The sequence below is a fragment of the Macaca nemestrina genome, chromosome 2 (assembly GCF_043159975.1).
Source record: "Macaca nemestrina isolate mMacNem1 chromosome 2, mMacNem.hap1, whole genome shotgun sequence".
Lineage (NCBI taxonomy): Eukaryota > Metazoa > Chordata > Mammalia > Primates > Cercopithecidae > Macaca > Macaca nemestrina.
In genome coordinates, this window is record NC_092126.1 from 111,317,119 (window position 1) to 111,339,909 (window position 22,791).

General features: G+C 42.1%; 1 protein-coding gene across 45 annotated transcripts in view; it reads right to left on the minus strand.

Annotated features, from left to right (window-relative positions):
* LOC105480390 (microtubule associated protein 4) overlaps positions 1–22,791 on the minus strand; it is a 230,273-nt gene that overhangs the window by 53,148 nt on the left and 154,334 nt on the right. For 24 of the 45 annotated variants that reach the window (XM_011739176.3, XM_011739171.3, XM_011739162.3 and 21 more), the window contains 5 exons: positions 17,542–17,655; positions 14,705–14,827; positions 11,993–13,132; positions 10,860–10,982; positions 5,214–8,597 (listed from right to left, as the gene is read on the minus strand). In XM_011739176.3, coding sequence (XP_011737478.2) covers positions 5,214–8,597; positions 10,860–10,982; positions 11,993–13,132; positions 14,705–14,827; positions 17,542–17,655 — 4,884 coding nt within the window. The remainder of the gene's footprint in view (positions 1–5,213; positions 8,598–10,859; positions 10,983–11,992; positions 13,133–14,704; positions 14,828–17,541; positions 17,656–22,791) is intronic. The other 21 variants (XM_071091606.1, XM_011739179.3, XM_071091613.1 and 18 more) reach the window with 5 other exon arrangements.

The window sequence follows — 22,791 nt, forward strand, 5'->3', positions numbered from 1 at the left end:
GCCGATAATCTTTAATAGTATTGTTTTATGTTTGTGTGTATGATCTATTTACCTATTTCTAGATAACCAGGCAAATAAAATCAACTCAATAGGTGGTAGGTACTATTATTATTGTTATTTATTTATTTATTTATTTGAGATGGATGTTATTTATTTGTCTCCTAGGCTGGAGTGCAGTGGTACAATCTTGGCTCACTGCAACCTCTGCCTCCTAGGTTCAAGCAATTCTCCTGAGCCTCCTAAGTAGCTGGGATTACAGGCGTGCACCACCATACCCAGTTAATGTTTGTATTTTTAGTAGAGATGGGGTTTCACCATGTTGGCCAGGCTGGTCTTGAACTCCTGGTCTCAAGTGATCCGCCTACCTCAGCCTCCCAAAGTGCTGGGACTACAGGTGTGAGCCACTGTGCCGGGCCAACACCACTTGTAATATCTTTACTGCCCAAACAATGGAAACCATGGGTGACACCATTTGACCACAAGATGAATGAGAACAAGATATGTGAGAATTGGTAGCAATTTGGGGGCAGGGCAGTTAACATGAATAATTCAAAGTGAGGAACAAAAATAAGCACCAGTGATGGGCTAACAAAACACATGAAAGACACATTATGAGAAAGGGAGGAGAGGAAGGAAGAAGAGCAGTAGGAGGGGAGAGCCAGTGGCACACTGGGGTAACTAATTTGAGAGGGTGACTGAATGCATGAAATTGGGTTGAAGCTATGCCCATTCAAATACTTTCTTAAAAAAATTAAAATATGCAAACATTACAATCCACCTCAATAAGTAATACTTATTCCTATAGTGAGCTAGGTGTATTACTAGATTATCTATATCCTTATTTGTATTCTTCTTTTCCTCTACAAGTTGTTATTCTAATTTAGTCCTTGATTGTGGCAAAATCATGTAATATATTGCATATAATATTGTATTTTGATATTAAATAAATCCATATACATAAGAAAAAAAAAAAAAAAGAAAGACACATTATGCTGTTCGATAGAAAAACTCGATATGCAAGACATAAACTCATCCTGGGATAAGCTAGAAACAGTGACTTCAAGAAAAATACTGAGGCCGGGCGCGGTGGCTCAAGCCTGTAATCCCAGCACTTTGGGAGGCCAAGACGGGCGGATCAGAGGTCAGGAAATCGAGACCATCCTGGCTGACACGGTGAAACCCCGTCTCTACTAAAAAATACAAAAAAAAATTAGCCGGGCGAGGTGGCGGGCGCCTGTAGTCCCAGCTACTCGGGAGGCTGAGGCAGGAGAATGGCGGGAACCCGGGAGGCGGAGCTTGCAGTGAGCTGAGATCCGGCCACTGCACTCCAGCCTGGGCGGCAGAGCGAGACTCCGTCTCAAAAAAAAAAAAAAAAAAAAGAAAAAAGAAAAATATTGAGTGGATTAATTTTTCTTCTACAAAACTATACAATAAATAAGAATAGGACAACTCTGAAAAAGAGTAATAGGGCAAGGGGTTGGGCTAGCCCTATCAGATATTAAAATATATTAGGAAACCTGGTGGAAAGATCAATGGATCAGGAAAGAAAGTCCAGAAATATACCAAATACATGCAGAAATTTAGGGCATGACAAAGGTGGCATTTCAGTGGGAGATCGATTATAAACATGATGGTGGGATGATCAAGTAAACCTGCCTCACAACCTTATAAACAAAACATACCAAAACAAAAAACAAACAAAAAAACAAAACAAACAAAAAAATCCCCCAAACCCACAAACAAATAAGCAAATTCTAGATTGGCCAACAATTTAAAATGTAAAAACATTAATAGAAGAGAAGAGAAAATATTTTCATAATTTCAGAGCATGGATTGGCTTTTATAGACTTGATAATACACGAAGAAGTCATTAAAAAAAAAAAGAAACACAGCCGGGCACGGTCGTTCATGCCTGTAATCCCAGCACTTTGGGAGGCTGAGGCAAGTGGATTGCCTAAGGTCGGGAGTTCAAGGCCAGCCTGGCCAACATAGTGAAACCTAACTCTACTAAAAATACAAAAAATTAGCTGTGTGTGGTGGCAGGCACACTCAGCTACTAGGGAGGCTGCTAGGGAGGCTGAGGTAGGAGAATCGCTTGAACCTGAGAGGTGGAGGTTGTAGTGAGCCAAGATCGTGCCATTGCACTCCAGCCTGGCAACAAGAGTGAAACTCCGTCTCAAAAAAACAAACAAACAAAAACACCACACACACAAAATCTATGCCGTGAAATAATTTTTCACCGATTAGATCAGTATACATAACAAAAAAAAAAATCACAATAGTAGAGAAAGGCAGGGAGACAGGTACTTGTCTATGTTGAGGGCAGGAGTAGAGATGTACCTTTCTCTACAAGGGACATCTCTGTAGGCCTACAGAGAGCAATATGGAAACACCCATCAAAATTATGAATATATATTCTCCAAACCAGAGATTCTTACTCTGGAACCCCTTTTTATTACACAGACACACACGCATGAGTATGACATCCTATAAATACAAAGATAGTTTATGTACCATATTTCTAATGAAAAAAAGTTGGGAAACACCTAAAATGTGCATCAGTAAAGAAGTACTGGCCAGGCGCGGTGGCTCAACACCTGTAATTCCAACACTTTGGGGAGTCTGAGGAGGGCGGATCACCTGAGGCTGGGAGTTCGAGATCAGCCTGACCAACATGGAGAAACCCCGTCTCTATTAAAAATACAAAATTAGCTGGGCATGGTGGTGCATGCCTGTAATCCCAGCTACTCGTGAGGCTGAGGCAGGAAAATCGCTTGAACCTGGGAGGCAGAGGTTGCAGTGAACTGAGATCACGCCATTGCACTCCATCCTGGGCAATCAGAGCGAAACTCCATCTCAAAAAAAAAAAAAAAATTACTATAATAAATTAGTATATACCTATGTAATGAAATAGTATACAGCTATCAAAAAAGAATGAGTCATCTCTAGAGACATCTGCCAGGAAAAAAGATTAAAAAAAAAAAAACGAGGCCTCTTTCTTTATATTGATTCTTTTTTTTTTTGAGATGGAGTTTTGCTCTTGTTGCCCAGGCTGGAGTGCAATGGCACGACTACGGCTCACTGCAACCTCCGCCTCCCGGATTCAAGTGATTCTCCTGCCTCATTCTCACAAGTAGCTGGGATTACAGGCATGCGCCACCACGCCCAGCTAATTTTGTATTTTTAGTAGAGATGGGGTTTCTCCACGTTGGTCAGGCTGGTCTTGAACTCCTGATCTCAGGTGATCCGCCTGCCTCGGCCTCCCAAAGTGCTGGAATTATAGGTGTGAGCCACTGTGCCTGGCTTCTTTATACTGAGTCTTAAAAGAGCTCTTTAAAAATTAAGTCTAAAAAGAGTAGCACACATCAGTATGTATGTATACATCTCATTTATATGAAATCAGGAAATACATATGTTATTGCTTATTATACACAAATTGTCTGGAGGATATATAAGATATTGTGAACACTGGTAGCCTCTGGAGAAGGAAAGCTGGAAGGCGGTTAATGGAGGGAGGCCAGCTTATGTTTTACTGTATACTCCTTTGTATCAAGTAAATGTATTAACCTATTCAACAATTAGTTTTAAAAAGTTTTTTAACTATTAAAAAAGTATACATTGTCTTTAGGGAAAAGGTGTGGTAGAATTTACAGAAGAAACAATAAATTTTGTTCCAAACCCATTATCCTTCCCATATCCACTCTGTAAGGCCACTGCTAACACAGTCTCTAAGCCTGACCTGACCCAGGCAGGGCCCCAAAAGTTCTGCAGTACTGGTTTTGCTTCCTCAAGAACAACAAATCCTCTTTCTTCATTTCTTTGCAAATACTGAACAAAAAGAGACGGCTGGGATTTCACAGAAATTACATGTTAACTTTTGGATCACTGCCGAAACTAAAGAATGGGTCTAGAAACCAAAACGAAAGAAATGGATAGAACACTGGAAATCTCAATGAATGCTGGAAAGCCCTCTACACACTATTTCATTTTCTGCCTTGTAATATGGTAGCTAATAGAAGATAAAAACAGAGAAGATGAGAATGTCTTATGCAAATAACAACCTTTAGCATTCTTTACTCACACAGCAGTACTCCTTAGTGGGTACATACTCATGCATAGAGCAAGCTTTACCCAAAAGAACAAGTCCATACCATGCAGAACACAATCCCATGATGAAACCTCTCCAAAAGCCTGACTGGCTACTAAAACCAATTGGTGTTTTTTTTTTTTTTAATTCTGGAGTTAGTAGCTACATCATGCAAGCTGGGAAACAGTGATTAAGAAATAGTGTCACTTGTAGGCTGTGAAAAATCTCAAAGACAAGGAAACATTTTTTGAAAGCTAGATTCAGGAAAGCCACAATTAAATGTATACTTTTTTGGGGAATTGGGGGTGGGGGGAAACGGGGCTACCATTTCTAAATCTTAAAGGAATCATCTTCTTAATCTCATTCCAACTACTTGACTGAGTAGAGCCAAAAAAGAGTAAAATTAAGAGGAACGCAACATGGGCAAGTTTTATGGACTACGTTTGATGGACATAGACTATGCCCAAAACTCAAACCCACATGCAACTGTGGGGCAATGGATATAAGCAACAAACTGGTCAAAAAATGTATCTGTATCATTGAGAGATCATTTCCCATTACTAGAAACACAAATAAATCTGTGCCTACCAATGCTGGTTTGAGGCCACCATTTCCTCGAAAGGAGGTGGACTGATTTCATTTAACCTAAAAGCAATTTGGATATTTAGTCCCACCAGCACAAGCTACATATACACTGAAAAAAAATCTCATGCACATAGCTAGACATTAAATACTTTCTTTCCTCCTGTGAATCCTTACACCAAGTAATGATTAAAATTTAGCTGTAAACTTGATTCATAGGAGGCACAATTTTAAAAAAATTAAGAAATGGATGACGATAGGTCTTTTGTTAGACAATTCATTGAAAATTCAACTTTCCCTAAAATTCAATGTTCAGTGCTGGGTAAAAAAGGCATGCAACCAAGTTACCAGCCTCCTCAAGCAGGACACAAGGAACACATTGGCTGCAGAAAACACGCAGTAGCAGTTACAGGTTTCATGCCAACAAACCAATGATTAACAAGGATGATTAGAGTCGGGATGGAGCCAAGGCACAAGCTCTTTGCCTTTTTGATGCTGACTCAAAAGCCACAAGCACACACATTTCCCCATGGCAGATTCATACCAGTGGACTTCAGTTGCTTGTATCTCTCTTGTTCCTGGATTGTAGACTTTGGCAAAAGTGGAGTAAGTCCTCGGGACTTGGTGGGTCTCATGTAGCCTTTCATTGGTTCTGCCATTCTGCTTTTATCTTCCTTTTTCCCTTCTCCTGGTGTCTTTGATTCAGATTTTTCTGTCATTTTCTGAGGTGTCTCCAAAATCTTATCTTTGGGTTCTGGGAGTTGAACACCCTCGGAAGCAGTCATTATTACTAACTTATCCGCCACCTCTGAAGGAGGAGCTTCGACTTTGCTATGTAAGAAATCTGACTGGATTTCTGGTGTTGGCAAGGAAACACTTTCCAATTCCGTGATTTTACAAGCCAGACTAATTTCTTTCAATTTATCATTTTCACTTTTTGGAGACAAAAGAGTCAGATCTACCTTCTTATTCAAACTATCTGAACCTTTGGAATTTCTATCTTGAGCATTTTGGTCCTGACAAAAACTGAGTTTTTGTGCTTTGTCTCCCAGTAAGTCAGGAATCTGAACTGGAGCAGACCCTTCTTTAGTCTCTTTCTCTTCGTTCACTGGATGTGCTAGGAAATTACCTCTATCTGCATATGCTTCTAGGGCTCTGGCCTCTCCTGGTAGGCTCTGGTCTTCTACTGGCACTCCAGGAAGGAGGTGACCTTTTGCTAGCTCTGTGACTTTCTCTACTGAATGCTTAGACACACCATTGTCCACTGACTCAGATTCTCCTACCACATGCCTTTCAGCAATCCCTGCTTCATTTTTCATGGAATCAGCAAGCTCAGCTTTATTTTTAAGAGAGTGATCTCCATGACTGTTAACTGTTTCTATGGCTGCTGTAATAGGTAGAGCAACTCCTCCTGTGCTTGTAGAGGGCACAACAGCAGAGGGAGCATTGGGTCTTTCTTGATCTGGGACTCCATCTTTGGTGTAGTTATCTACCATTAATGATTTGGAAATCTGGGCTGGGGCTATCTCTTGCCCATTTTTTGCCAAGGTATCTGGAAAGGAATCACCTTCCTTTACTACTTGAGGAGTAGGAGTGGGCAGTTTTTCACAGGCTGCTGATTCCACAACTTTTAGAGGAGATGATTTATTTATCAGCTCTGATGGTGTTCTGGGACAGGTAAATGTAATATTTCTATTTTCGTCCATATAGGCCATTCCTTCAATTCCCTGGTCCCCTGTGGTTTCCATGGGAACATGTATTTTTGTTGCATCTATCTTATTCTCCAGAATGTGCTTCTCAGGAGAACTATTTTTAACCTTTTTACTTTTTCCATCATTAATCCTTTTACTTGGTTTGTCAGCCACTGAAGTGTATCTATTGGCTGCATCTGTCTTATTCTCCTCAGATACTACTGAAGGAACAAATCCTGCCCCCTGGATTTGCTCTTGGCAGCTCACATCTGTCACCTTGGCAGGTTGTTCAGTAACAGCAGAAGCCTTGACTGTGCTTATTTTGTTTTCCCCAAGAGTCCCAAGCTCAACAAAATTAACCTCAAAATTTCCACCCTTCCTGTCAACTACTTCCACTGTGGGTGTATCTGGTGTATGTGAGAACAAAGAATCATGCATTTTGGGGAAAGTAAATCCAATTTCCTTGCTTTTATGGGGAATACTACCAGCATCTCCATCCTTCCCTTCAAAAGGTGGGTTGAGGATTTCTTCCTTCCTCTCCATTCTAGCAGGCTGTGTGGAATAACTATTTTTAAACTTTTTGCTTTTGCCTTCATTGCCTCTCTTTTTAGGCTTTTCAGAGATCCAGGGAGCTGCCTCATGATCCTTCCATGGACACTTTCCTTCCTTGCTCTGGTTACTGACACCCATATCTTTGACTACATCTCCTATTTCTGTCCTAACACCAGAAGTCTGAGTGATGCCTGATCCACTTTCCAAAGGAATTAATGCCTGCATGGTGCCTGCCATCTTAGGCTGAGTCATCTCTTTAGGCTCCCCCATCACCAGTGCCTCCGTGAGATCAGCCTTAGTGCCTGGTTGCTTTGAAGAATTCAGCCCCAGCTCCTCACTCTTATCCTGAGTAGTCATTCCTTCAGTTTTAGAGACTGGTTCACTCGGTATGAGAACAGCCCTTCCGTCCTTCTGACTGTCCAGAGGAAATGGCATCTCAGATTTTGCTTTTACCTTCCCAGAGTCTGTTCTCATTTTCCCAGAACTTCCCCTTCCCTTCCTGCTTTTGCCATCACCTGCCATTCTCTTAAATGGTTCATTCTCTACCCCAGGGACCTGTACCAACAGTTGGCCCTGCAGCTGCTCAGAAGTAAAGACGCTGATCTCTTGTCTTTGGTTGGGAAAAGCTTCCTTTTTTAGTTCTTTATCCTCTTCAGCTCCTTCAGGAAACTCCTTCAGTTTGACATTCTGTAGTTTAGTCATTTTACTTTCATTATTCCCTTCTTTTAGATTACATTCTAATGGATTACTTGCTATCAAAGTGGGTATCAAATTTGGTATTTCTTTTGCTGCTGTGGGTTTTGAAACTACACCCATAACCTCTTGGTCCAAGATAGGAGAGCAACCCTCTTTGAGTCTGATATCCAAAGGAGTTTCTACATTGTATGCAGAAACGTCTGCTAGGGGTCCTTTCAGATTGAGAGGGCCTACTGACTGGCTTTTATCTATAGGAGTCTTCAGGTGGGGTGCAGGCTGTGGTCTGTGTTCATGTTGCTTTAGCAATTTCTTGTCTTGGCCTTGTGGTACTGACTTGTTACCTTTGCTCTCTTCCTCTACTCTCAGCTTAGACTGATAACTTACTGCAGTTTTGGGGGTTTCTTCTGAAGGATATAAAGGAATTCTGAGACTCTCTGAGACAAAGTTCTCAGTTACTAATCTGGCTGCACTGGAGTTAACTACACATTCCCTTTTCAAGTTTTCTCCAGATACAAGTCCATATTCTGTACCCATAGTGGTAGGCTGGCTGGGGAGAACACCTGATTTTTGTGTGTCAGCTGCAAAGGGATGACCTTTAGGTTTATCTGCATTGTCATCATCCCAAGGTCCTCCAGCCCGGGGTTGAGAATATCTCTTTTGCTTCGGTTTCTTCTTCTTTTTCTTCATCATTACTGGTGTGCTTTCTATATCCCAGGCCTCCCTGCCAAGATCCCTCTGGGGTTCAAGTGAGTCAACATGAATACTTTTTCTTTGGTTCCCAGGCCCACCACAGGAGGATGAACCAGAGACCCAACCTGACTCAGACAAAGAGCAGTGGCCCAGCCTGTGATCAAGAGTCTTCCATGGAGGAGAGCCTCCCAGCAGCTCAGGAGGGACCCTGGCAGGCTTGGGCCGGGCTGACCTGCGGTCACTGGGTCTGCAAACTTGTTTGGCTTGTGTGGGAGGGGTACCGCAATACATGAAGTTGGCTAAAATTCCAAACAAAAAACTCTTTGTTATTGTTTCTTAAAAAAAAAAAAAAAAATCCAGACCATATAATGACTAATTTAAGGAGGCTATTTTCACTAATCCATATACTACTTACTATAATTTGCTCAGGAAAACAGTTTTTTTCTAAAACATTTCTCACTTTTAACTGGCACTAGCAAAAATATTTAACAGATCATCATCTCAGGTAAAGACTGTTTTCAAACATTTATAAAATATTTGACATTTCAGAAGTAGCAGGATTTAACTTTTAAAAATGAAATATTTCCAATATTTTAACCTCTAAAATAAGCACTTACTGCCTGTAAATCTCATCTGATTTATATTGGTCATTATTAGTGCTTGCCTCTTTTTGGTGAAATTTTTTAATTGCTTTGGTTAAATATACATGATTTTGGACAAAATTTATAATTCTAAGACTTGGTCACCAATATTAAACTAATACTTGTCCAAAAAAAACCGATAGATTCTGGGAACTAGATCAGAAGGCCAGACTTAAGTCACTTCACGCACACACACACAAAATATATTGAATCCACCTTTTGGTCAGAGAAAAATTCTCATCATTCCAGAACCAGAGCATCCTACTTTGAAAGACAAATATGTTAAATTTCAACATTCTGCTCCTAAATATACTTCCCAAAAGACAGAGAAATATATATAACGTTAAGTAGGATAATTAATTTTAACAATTAAGGTGAGTATCTTTGGAAGAGTTTCAGCAGGTGATCTGGTCTAACCTTCCTCCAAGTTCATATAATATGGATCTAAGATCCTGGCAAGAGTCTCATTAAGAGCAGGTCTATGCCAGCTCCTGTCAAGTCTGACCCAATAAACTGATTTCCAAGAATATTATAATATGTAAATAGTACATTTCATTCTTGTCCTTACCCCTCTAATATCTTCTAAATCCTAGCCTTTATTTAATATATCAGGTTAATTATTGCATTGCTCAAAAAATTGCTAGGCTATAGTACCCCACAGTATTTATAACATTTAATTCAGCAATTAATCAGCAGCTATTCAGTGCCATCTTTTATACTATTTTATTCAATTATTATGTAAATCTTGGGTTTCAGAGTCCATGCCTGAGAACTTATCTCTTTATTCAGGTTATAATGTAATAATTCAGGGGCAAGGAGTGGGACTTAAATATGTGACTTAACATGGTGTATTCTGTATACCATAAGCACTTGATAAATCTTTACTGATTTGTTGAGTCAGTAAAACAACATTAAAAAAAAAATCAAACATTTAAGCTCCAGTCTTGTGTTATGTAGTGTGCAAGGCAATAGAGATTCTAAGTGAAATAAGTCATGGCCCCTGCCCTCAGGATGTCCACATTCCAATCACAGTCACAGAAAAGTAAACAGAAAACCAAGTTGATAACCATATACATATGCTTCTGGGTTATCAAAAACAGTTAATCTTAAAATTCACTGAATAATCAAACTTTAAATGGGAAAGTATCTTAGAGCAGCGCCTCTCAAAGTTTAATGAAAATCAGAAATGCAGATTCTGCATTTCTACCAGCCTCTCAGGCAATGCAGACGCTGTTGGGCCACGGAACACTGTAACTAGTAAGGCTTTACAGGACATTTGACCAATTAATTTATGTTATGCTGAGTAAACTGAGATATAGGCAAGTTACAAAACTTGCCTAAGACCACACAGGATAGAATAGTGAACAGCTGAACCAGATCAAAATTTGGGTGTCCTTTCTTCACTATGTAAACAGTGGAGAAGGCCAGGCATGGTGGCTCACACCTGTAATCCCAACACTTTGGGAGGCCGAGGTGGGCGGATCACCAGAGGTCAGGAGTTCGAGACCAGCCTGGCTAACATGGTGAAACCCCATCTCTGCTAAAAATTAGCTGGGCGTGGTGGCAGGCACCTGTAATCCCAGCTACTCAGGAGGCTGAGGCAGGAGAATCACTTGAACCCAGTAGGTGGAGGTTGCAGTGAGCCAAGATCACGCCACTGCACGCCAGCTTGGGCGACAGAGTGAGATTCTGTCTCAAAAAAAAAAAAAAAAGTGGAGAAAAAAAAATTTAGGTATCCTGATTTGCTGTAGTAATAATTTTTAAATATATAACAAGCTGACATTCTGTCTAAACCAGATAAAATCTGTCTAAGAGAATTGACTTCATAAACTATACTGTGATTACCACCATACAACAGGAAACTAGAGACAATGTCTACCATCACTAGTCTATCGCCCCTAATTTGTTTTCCTAACTTACCTGAGGTCTCTGAAGAAAGCTCAGAAGGTTGACTGTTGCATGGTTTCTTTTCCTCTAGTTTTTCTAACACAGAATCCTCATTGGCTGGCAAGCTGCACTTTTCCCCCATGCCTGTGATGGTTTCTAAAGATAATAACAAAAAGCACACATGTTTCAGAGAAGCATGATTTCAGCCATTTTCCACCTGCCAGAAATTGGATATGGGATTAGTTTCTGAGGAGTTCTCCTAAAAGGGGCAGCAAAGGAGTGAAGTGGTAGTTGGAAGCTGAAGTTGGGAGGGTTTGTCTTGTTATGTTACTTTTTTTTTTTTGGAGATGGAGCTTTTAGCTCTTTGTTGCTGAGGCTGGAGTGCAATGGCGTGATCTCAGCTCACTACAACCTCCGCCTGCCAGATTCAAGTGATTCTCCTGCCTCAGCCTCCCAAGTAGCTGGGATTACAGGCATGTGCCACCATGCCCGGCTAATTTGGTATTTTTAGTAGAGACAGGGTTTCTCCATGATGGTCAGGCTGGTCTTGAACTCCCGACCTCAGGTGATCCGCCCACCTTGGCTGCCCAAAGTGCTGGGATTACAGGTGTGAGCCACAGCGCCCGGCTGATGTTTCATTTTTTAAGATAGGAAAAATAACAAACATTTATTAAATTGGTGGGAATGATCCAATGGAAAAGGATTTAAATTGGTGTGAGGGGCAAAAAAGGGGAGAATACGTGGGGCAATATATCAAGTAGGAAAGAGGAGATGGAACCTAGTGCAAAATGAGGAGAGGTTGGTCTTAATTAGGAGCAGGAACAGTTTACTTATAAAAACAGGAGAATTTTCATAAGCAGAGTCCATGGATACAGACACAAATAGTTGGGTAGATAATGGAATAGAAATTTGTGGATGTTCTATTTTATTGCTTGAATTATCTGGAAGAAAAACAGGACAATCAGCAGAGAATGAACATAGACAAGGTGTTGGAGATGGGAGGAAGGTAAAGGTGGGAAAGAGCTGTCTAGGAGAGCAGGAGTATGAATAAACTTGCAAAGTACAGCGTGACGGTCTGTACTTTACCTGGCATGATGTTTGTCCTTAGTCTTCTCAGGACTACACCCTGGTAGAGAGAAATAATGAGAATAAGCACAAGCACATACCTGGTGAAATCATGAAAGTAGGTGCAGCTGACTGCCCCACATCCTGCAGAGATTCTAAATGGGAATCCTCACTTATTCCTTTTTGTGTTTGTGCAATTTCCATGTCTTTAATTGGAACTGGTGTTGCCTCTGTTTCTGAGAGTGGTGGAACATCTTTGGCTGGAGTCACATTGTTGGCTAGGGTCAGAATCCCATCCTTAGCCAGGGGTGCTTCTGTTTTGAGGGCTGGGACCTGATCCTTAGTCGGGACCACCTCCATTTCTGGAGGCAGACATATGTTCCTGATGAGAGCTACTTCTGTTTCTGGAGGTGGAGTCAAATCCTTGCCCAGAGCCATTTCTGTTTCTGACAGTGGAGACATGTCCTTCAATGAGCCCACTTCTTTTACTGTGTATGGAGCCACATCCTTGCCCAGGGCCATTTCTGTTTCTGGGAGTTGAGCCATGTCCTTGACTAGGGCCACCTCTGCTTCCAAAGGCAGTGCTTTATCCTTGGTCAAGATCACGTTGGTTTCCGGGGGCAGGGCCATGTCCCTGGCCAGGGCTACCTCTGTTTCTGAGGACAAAGCCACCTTTTCAGCAGAGGATATTTCTGTGGATGATATAATGTCGTTAGCTTGTGCCACCTCTATTTCTGAGAGTAATACCAAACCCTTGGCTGGGTCTATCTCGTTTTCTTTGGGTGGTCCCATGTCCTTGGAAGGGGCCAAGTCCATTTTTATAGGAGATGCCCTCTCTGTTTCTTTGAACAGTGTCACATCCTTGGCTGGAGCTACCTCTGTTTCTGTGGGCAGTACCACATTCTTGGCTGAAGACACATCTGTTTCTGTGGGCCATCTGACATCCTTAACCAAGGCCACTTCTTTTTCTATGGGCAGTTCCATGTCCTTGACTAGGGCCATATCTGATTCCATGGATGGCTGCATGTCCTTGGCCAGTGTCACATCTAATTTGGTGGATGATTCCATATCTTTAGCCAATGCCACCTCTGTTTTTGTGGCTAGTGCCATGTCCTTGGCGAGAGCCATCTCTGTTTCTTTAGATGGTGCCATGTCAGTAGTCTTCAGTCCCATCATTATTTCCAACGCTTGTGCTGGTGGCCTCTCTTCTTCTGATGCCATTTCTATCTCCTTGGCTAGCTCTAAGGGAAATAAATTGAAAATTTAGGACATATCATTGTCTACTCATACCTTTGCATTAAAAATGCTTACTTTCTTCAGACATAAAAGTATTTGGCTTTTGTGACCATAAGACTGTACACATAACCAAGAAGTTAATGTTAGGTTGGGTGCAGTGGCTCACGCCTGTAATCCCAGAACTTTGGGAGGTCGAGGTGGATGGATCATCTGAGGTCAGGAGTTCGAGACCAGCCTGACAAACATGGTAAAATCCTGTCTCTACTAAAAATACAGAAATTAGCCGGATGTGGTGGCAGGCGCCTGTAATCCCAGCTACTTAGGAGGCTGAGGCAGGAGAATTGCTAGAACCCGGGAGGCGGAGTTTGCAGTGAGCCAAGATCGCAGCATTGCAGTCCAGCCTGGGGGACAGGGCAAGAATCCGTCTCAAAATAAATAAATAAATAAATGAAAAAAAAGAAGCTAACGTCAAGTAACATATTCTGCCTAATCTCTGACAGTCGCAACACTTGGAAGAATAAGATGTAAAATACTGGGAGGACAAGTAGTGGAGGAGAAAAGGCAAAGAAGAGAGAAAACACAGGCTTCAAAAAATAACATAGGCACAGAATTAGTATTACAACATCTGTGGGACAGCAGGTCAGTCATGCTTCTTATCAAGAAACACCCCAGAGTTCTAAATCTATACTGAATTTTTTTGTTTTTTAAGATGGGGTCTCACTCTGTTGCCCAGGCTGGAGTGCAGTAGCATGATCTTGGCTCCTGGGTTCAAGCGATTCTCCTGTCTCAGCCTCCCTAGTAGCTGGGATTACAGGTACACACCACCACGCCGAGCTTATTTATTGATTTATTTAGCTCTTTCACCCAGGCTGGAGTGCAGTGGCACGATCTTGGCTCACTGCAACCTCCGCCTTCCGGTTTCAAGTGATTCTCCTGCCTCAGTCTCCCTAGTAGCTAGGATTACAGGCATCTGCTACCACGCCCAGCTAATTTTTTGTATTTTTAGTAGAGATGGGATTTCACCATGTTGGCCAGGCTGGTCTCGAACTCCTGACCTCAGGTGATCTGCCCACCTTGGCCTCCCAAATTGTTGGGATTACAGGCGTGAGCCACCATGCCCGGCCCAATTTTTGTATTTTTTGTAGAAATGGGGTTTCACCATGTTGGCCAGGCTGGTCTAGAATTCCTGACCTCAAGTGATCTGCCTGCCTCAGCTTCCCAAAGTGCTGGGATTACAGGTGTGAACCACCACACCAGGCCAAAAATCTGTACTGAATTAAAAAGAAATTCTGATACCTAATACAATGAAAATGTGATGAAACAAAATATATATACACATATGTTTAAATATATATATATGTTAAAATATATATATATTTATTTGCCCATTAACCCTAAGTGTTATAGTTTAACAATTTAATTCCTCCAGTGGTGATATCACTAATATAAGCAAAATATATGTGACAGTTCTGAAATTTATATACCTGCTGTAAGCTGCTAAAAAATACACCTGATGATTTATATTGATTACCAATACTGCAACCATCAACTGATAAAGGGAGTCTCTAATATTTTACCTGCTGTTGGCTGAGGAGGTTCTGCAACAGCCTCCGGGGAAACAAAGGACTCTGAGTGTGGAGAGTTTAAGGCTTCCACAGACCACCCCTGAGGCACAACAGCTGTGTTGCAAGGAGACATACCTAATATTAAAACACAAACACATCTGGAAACTTAGTAAACACTAGAAACAAAAGGTATCTGATATTTAAAATCAGCAGCATATATTGCCAGGCAGACACAGACTAATAAAAAACAATGCAAAAAAAGTTTTTTTCTTTTTTTTTTTTTTTTTTTTTTGAGACGGAGTCTCGCTCTGTCGCCTGGGCTGGAGTGCAATGGCACGATCTCGGCTCGCTGCAACCTCCGCCTCCCGGGTTCACACCATTCTCCTGCCTCAGCCTCTCAAGTAGCTGGGATTACAAGCACACACCACCACACCTGGCTAATTTTTTTTGTATTTTTAATAGAGACGGGGTGTCACTATGTTGGCCACATTGGTCTCAAACTCCTGACCTTGTGATCCACTCGCCTTGGCCTCCCAAAGTGCTGAGATTACAGGTGTGAGCCACCGTGCCTGGCCAACAATGCAAACAAGTTTTAAAGGAAACAATGCTGATATTCTTCAGGTTTTAGCTAGTTGTTAGTAGGTGGTATAGTATATCCCAGTAGTGCCATTAATCAACATTCATTGGCTACCTTCTACAGGGTAATATAAAGATTCAAAATATTAATGATTCAACTCTAATTTCAACACCATAACCAACATAATATACTATAGTAAAAAATTGTGCGTCTTAATTTCTTCATCTGCAAAATGAGATTAACACTTCCCTTTCCAACATTAGAAGACAATTTTATTAAAATACTTTGTAATAGGTTTTTGTTGTTGTTGTTGTTTTTGAGATGGAGTCTCACTCTGTTGCCCAGGCTGCAGCAGTGGCATGATCTCAGCTCACTACAACCTCCACCTCCCAGGTTCAAGTGATTCTCCTGCCTTAGCCTCCCGAGTAGCTAGGATTATAGGCATGCACCACCATGCCCAGCTAATTTTCTTATTTTTCTTATATTTATTTATTTTTGAGATGCAGTCTCACTCATTGCCCAGGCTGGAGTATAATGGCACAATCTCAGCTCACTGCAACCTCCGCCTCCTGGGTTCAAGTGATTCTTCTACCTCAGCCTCCAGAGTAGCTGGAATTATAGGTGTCCGCCACTACGTCCAGCTAATTTTTGTATTTTTAGTAGAGACAGTGTTTCACCATGTTGGCCAGGTTGGTCTCGAACTCCTGACCTCAGGTGATCTGCTCACTTCCACCTTCCAGAGTGCTGGGATTACAGGCATGAGCCACCACACCTGGCCTAATTTTTCTATTTTTAGTAGAGATGGGGTTTCACCATGTTGGGCCAGGCTGGTCTCAAACTCCTGACCTCAGGTGATCTACCCGTCTCTGCCTCCCAAAGTGCTGGGATTACAGGCATGAGCCACTATGCCCAGCCTAATTTTTATATTTTCAGTAGAGACGGGATTTCACCATTTTGGCCAGGCTGGTCTCCAACTCCTGGACTCAAGTGATCCACCTGCCTTGGCCTCCCAAAGTGCTGGGATTACAGGCGTGTGCCACTGCACCCAGATTTTTTTTTTTTTTTTTTTTTTTTTAAAGACAAGGTCTCAACTCCAGGCTGGGGTACAGTGGCATGATCACGGCTCAATGCAGCCTCGACCTTCTGGGCTCAAACAATTCTTCCACCTCAACCTTCTGAGTAGGTGAGACTACAGGTATGTGCCACCATGTCTGGCTGAATTTTAAAATTTTTTGTAGGACAGGATCTCCCTATGTTGCCCAGATTGGTTTCAAATTCCTGGGCTCAAGCAATTCTCTTGCCTCAGCTTCCCAAAGGGCTGGGGTTACAGGTATAAGCCATGGTGTCCAGCTGTAAATGAAGAAGTAGACAAATGTGGCTGGGTGCAAAGGCTCACGCCTGTAATCCCAGCACTTTGGGAGGCTAAAGCAGGTGGATCACTTGAGCCCAGGAGTTCAAGACCAGCCTGGGCAATGTGGCAAAACCCCCTCTCTACAAAAAATTGGCCAGGCATAGTGGTACATACCTGTAATCCCAGCTACTCAGGAGATTGAGGTAGGAGGATCACCTGACCAGGAGGCCAAGTCTGCAGTGGGCCATGATTGCATCACCGCACTCCAACCTGGGTGACAGAGTCAGACACTGTCTCAAAAAAAAGGAGAGATCACAGCCCAACTGTGAATCTGTGAATTGTCTCCTTTGATTAATCCAAAGAGAGCCTTGTCATACCCAGAGCCCCTAAATCTAACTTTTCTTAGTGGTTAACTTAAAAGGTGATGTGTGAAAGGCCACGTTGATTGTTTGGCATTAAACAACTAAAGCAGACCAGAATAAACCACCCCAAAATACGCTACTTTGGCATAAGGACTTTTTTAAGCTGAAGGCTATTATTAGCCTGGAGATGGCACCATAGGAATCTACACAGCAACCTTTACTAACTAGCTTTTACCTACTATTTACTTGTCTCCCACAATTTGCGGCCCCTCTACAGAATCAAAAGTCTTTTTTCCTTCATCTTCTCACTTCTCAAAAAAAAATTGTCATTCTTTATTGAAGAAGCTATATAAGGTGGAATTCTAAAGCCACCTCTTGCAGAGTTACTCATGCTCTAGGTACCTCTCATATACATATGAAATTCACATGTTAAACTTTGGTCTCTTTTTTCTTGCTAATCAATCTTTTGTCATAGAGCCCTAGTCAGTAAACCAAAGATGAGTAAAGAAAAAAATTTTTTTCCTTCCCTACAGAATAAATCCATTTGGAGAAGCCATACCGTAACTGCCTTTCAAGGGATCATTTTGTCCTGCAAATATTGAAGTATCAGCTGTTGCACTGGAGGGAAAGACCAAATCTGCCAGGTCATCATCATGGTACATCTTAAAGGGATCTGGAATATAGAAGAAATCCAAAACTCATTCCTGGTGAATGCAACTAGAAAGATTAATATTTCTCTTCTTTTTTTTTTTTTTTGAGACGGAGTCTTGCTCTGTTGCCAAGGCTCTGTTGCACTGGAGGGCAGTGGGGCCATCCTGGTTCACTGCAACCTCCACCTCCCAGGTTCAAGCGATTCTCCTGCCTCAGTCTCTTAAGTAGCTGGGATTACAGGTGCCCGCCACCATGCCTGGCTAATTTTTGTATTTTTTTTTGTAGAGACAGGGTTTCTCCATGTTGGCCAGGCTGGTCTCAAATTCCTGATCTCAAGTGATCTGCCCACCTCGGCCTCCCAAAGGGTTGGGATTACAGCATGAGCCACTGTGCCCGGCCAGTATTTCTTATTATCCTATGATGAATATAGATGAGTTGTCAATAGTAAGTAAATTGAGATCACATGTGACTGCACATGGTAGAGAATCAATATACACTAATTCATTTGTTATGAGTTAATAATAAATGATCCCTTCTCTAAGATTTGGTTACGTACATCAGATAGCCAACAAATGTATGAAACAAAAAAGGCAACTAATGCTCAACTGTATAACAAACACTCTAAGAGGTGAAAGTACAGAGAAAACTAAATTTTCAATATATATTTATATAACATTCATTTTAAGTTACTTTTTAAAAAGACAGAGCCATTAAGCAGCTTAAAAAAAAACCAACAAGGAATTTTTCACCTCATGTAGACATGACGAAGAAAACTGCATTTCAAAACTGTCTGAATGGGACAAGATAAACAATTGTTATCCTGAGAGAAGAAACAAACTCTTGACTCAGGAGCTGGCATGAATAAAAGCACTCAAAACATCAGGTAAACTCTTTGTGCTTTTGTACATGAAAAGAAAGCAGGGCCGGGCGCGGTGGCTCATGCCTGTAATCCCAGCACTTTGGGAGGCCAAGGCGGGCGGATCATGAGGTCAGGAGATTGAGACCATCTTGGCTAATACAGTGAAACCCCGTCTCTACTAAAAATACAAAAAAATTAGTCAGGCGTAGTGCCATGTGCCTGTATTCCCAGCTATCTGGGAGGCTGAGGCAGAAAAATCGCTTGAACCTGGGAGGCTGAGGTTGCAGTGAGACTCTGTCTCAAAAAAAAAAAAAAAAAAGAAAAAAGAAAAAAAACCAAAGCTGTTCAGGCTAAACAAGAGCTACACTTTCTGAAGAGGCCTTCTCGAAATTTATATTATTATCTTAATCACCCTGGAGGCTTGTTAAAATAAAGATTGCTGGTTCCTGAAAATCTGCATTTTCAACCAGTTCCTGAGTGCCACTAACACATCACTCCCTTAAGACACTTCAGTTGTCACAGACAGCCGCATAAAAGCCCAGGCCTTGAAAGAATGTTCATTTTATTGGCTCTGAGGCAGTTATACCACCCTCTTTTTGTAAGAAATTTCAGGATTAGGGGAGACCACTGCATCAGGAAGTGTGAACAAGCAGAAGGTAACACTTAGAAACTTGTTGAGGCTTCTTCAGAAAACCATGGGAGCCTGGAAAGGTGGCACACACCACAGCTACCTGAGAGGCTGAGGTGGGAGGATCTTGAGCCCAGGGGTTCAAGGCTGCAGTGCACTATGATATGGCGACTGTGAATAGTCACTGCACTCCTGTCTGGGCAACATAGTGAGACCTCTATCTTTAAAAACAGAAAACACAGCCTGTTTTTTGTTAAAACAAACAAACAAACAAACCCTTATTTTCAAAAAAAATGGAAAAATTAGCCAGGTATGGTGGCACATGCCTGTAGTCCCAGCTACTCAGAAGGCTGAGGTGGGAGGATCACTTGAGCCTGGGGAGGTTGAGTCTGTGGTGAGCCGTGGTTGCACCAGTGAGCTACAGCCTGGGTGACAGAGTGAAATCCCATCTCAAAATAAATAATACAAACAGAACAAAATTTAAAAAAAGAAAAGTCGGGGAGATAGAATATGAGAGAGATGATAAACATTCATGCTCCCCAGTTCTATATGGTTTGGGGTAGCTTGCTGCTTGCTCTGTCTCTCATACTTCCTTTGAGGGAAAGTAGGATTCTTAAAGCATCAAACAGAGTCAACGCTGTATGGTTTGCACCGTAAGATAGGAGCTTGCTAAATTACGTGTAAAAATACATGATTCTTACAGAGAGTTCTGTCATTTAGTCATTAATTTTTTTACTGGGTGCCTACCACGTGGCAGACCCAGTATGCTCTAAAAAACCCAAAGATGTACAAGGTCAGGGATGGGAACATTTAGCCACAGGATATATTTTGGTTCAAGTCAAGGGAGATCTTTGTTTGATATGTATTTAAGCTAAGAACTAAAGAACTGAGTGGTTATGAGGAGCAGGACAAAGCTTTTCTCTCTCTACATTCCCTCTCCTCTAATCCCACAGTTTAAAATTCCATCTATAGGTTGATGACACCTGAATTTATATCTCAAGACCTCTAGACATCTCCCCTTATTTTCAGACTTTTATGTAGCATGTTTCCAAATCTACTCCTTATATAGTCTTTCCATCTCTAATGGCCTTCTATCCTTCTATCTTTTTTGTAAAAATCCTTGGAGTCATCTTGGGCCTCTCTTTTTCATATACCACAGCCAATCCATCAGAAAATGCATTGCATTTGACCTTCAAAATGTGCCCCAGAACCTATTTATTCCCCAGCTCCAAAGCAAGGGTTTCTCACAAGGTTGCAGTCCAGTGGTTGGCCAGGGGCTGTGGTGATCTGAAGACTTGACTGGGGCTGCAGAACCTGCCTGTTAAGATGGCTTACATGGCTGTTGAATGGAGGCCTCTGTTCCTCTCCCATGTGTGTCTCTCTGTATCAGCTGGCTTTCCTCATGATGAGTAAACCCAGAGTGATCAAGATGGAAGCTACGATTTTTTTTTTTTTTTTTGAGACGGAGTCTCGCTCTGTTGCCCAGGCTGGGGTGCAGTGGTGCGATCTCAGTTCACTGCAACCTCTGCCTTCTGGGTTCAAGTGATTCTCCTGCCTCAGCCTCCCGAGTAGCTGGGACTACAGGCACCCGCCACCATACCCGGCTAATTTTTGTATTTTTAGTAGAGATGGGGTTTCACCACGTTGGCCAGGATGGTCTTGATCTCTTGACCTCATGATCCACTTGCCTCAGTCTCCCAAACTGCTAGGATTACAGGTGTGAGCCACTGCGCCCGGCTGAAGCTACGATATTTTTTGTAATTTAATCTCAGAAATGACACACCATTATTTCTGCTATCTATTCTACAATCACACAGACCAAACCTAGCACAACATGGGAGGTGACCACACAAGGGTATCAATACCAGGAGGCAGGGATCATTGGGAGCCATCCTGGCAGTTGACTACCATACTCAACTTTCAGGAAATTAAACTCCCCTGAATTGTTTTTCCTACTCAAAATTGGTCATTCCTTTGTTACCCTTTCTGGCTCCTCTTCTTACTGATTTGAATGATTTATTTATTTATTTATTTATCATTTGACCTCGGACGATCAAGGCTGCAGTGAGCCCAGATTGTGCCACTGCACTCCAGCCTGGGTGACAGAGGGAGATTCTGTCTCAAAAAAATAAAATAATGAACAAAATATGGTATATCCATACAATGGAATATTACGTGTCCATAAAGTATTGATACGTGCCACAAAATGCAGGACTCCTCAAAACATTATGCTAAGTGAAAAAAAGCAGTCACAAAGAAACCACATTATATGATTCCCTTTATATAAAATGTCCAATCTAAGCAAATTTATAGAGACAAAAAGCAAATTGGTAGTTGCTTAGGGTTGCGGTGGATAGGAAGATGGGGGTGATATTTAAAAGGTACAGAGTTTCTTTTTGTGGTAATAAAAGTGTTCTAAAATTGACTCTGGTTATGGTTATAACCATAAAATAAATAGATAAATAGACAGATAAGTAGATAGAGTACAATTCAGTGGAATTTTTTTGGAGATGGAGTTTTGCTCTTGTTGTCCAGGAGTACAATGGCATGGTCTTGGCTCACTGCAACCTCCACCTCCTGGGCTCAAGTGATTCTCCTGCCTCAGCCTCCCGAGTAGCTGGGATTACAGGCGCGCACCACTATGCCCGGCTATTTTTTGTATTTTTAGTAGAGATAGGGTTTTACCATGTTGGCCAGGCTGGTCTCGAACTCCTGACCTCAGGTGATCCTCCCGCCTCAGCCTCCCAAAGTGCTGGGATTACAGATGTGAGCCACCATGCCCAGCCAATTCAGCAGAATTAAGTTACTCTATTTTGTTTTATTTTATTGAGACAGGGTCTGGCTCTGTCACCCAAGCTGGAGTTCAATGGGACAATCTTGGCTCACTGCAACCTCCACCTTCTGGGCTCAAGTGATCCTCCAACCTCAGCCTCCCAAGTAGCTGGGATTACAGGCGCCTGCCACCATACCCAGCTAATTTTTTAAATTTTAGTAGAGACGAGGTTTCACCATGTTAGCCAGGCTGGCCTTGAACTCCTGACCTCAGGTCATCCGCCCGCCTCCTCCTCCCAAAGTGCTGGGATTACAGGCGTGAGCCACCACGCCCGGCATAAATTACTCTATTTATCTACTCTATCTACTCCACCTATCTGTCTGCCTGTCTGTCTACATGTCTATTGGGGACAGGGTCTTGCTGTGTTGCCCACGCTAGAGTGCAGCAGCACGATCCTAGGTCACTGCAGCTTTGAAGTGATTCCCCCACCCCAGCCTCCCAAACAGCTAGGACTACAGGCATGTGCTGCCACACCCAGTTAATTTTAAAATTTTTTGTAGAGACAGAATCTCATTATGTTGCTCAGGCTGGTCTCAAACTCTTGGCCTCAAGTGATCATCCCACCTATGCCTCACAAAGTGCTGGGATTACAGGCACAAATCACTGAATCTGGCTGAATTATACATTTTAAATGGGCAAACTGTATGGCACCATGAATTATTGGCCGGGCACAGTGGCTTACACCTGTAATCCCAGCACTTTGGGAGGCGGAGGTGAGCAGATCATCTGAGGTCAGGAATTTGAGACCAGCCTGGCCAACATGGTGAAACCTTGTCTCTACTAAAAATACAAAAAATTAGTTGGGTGTGGTGGGCACCTATAATTCCAACTATATGGG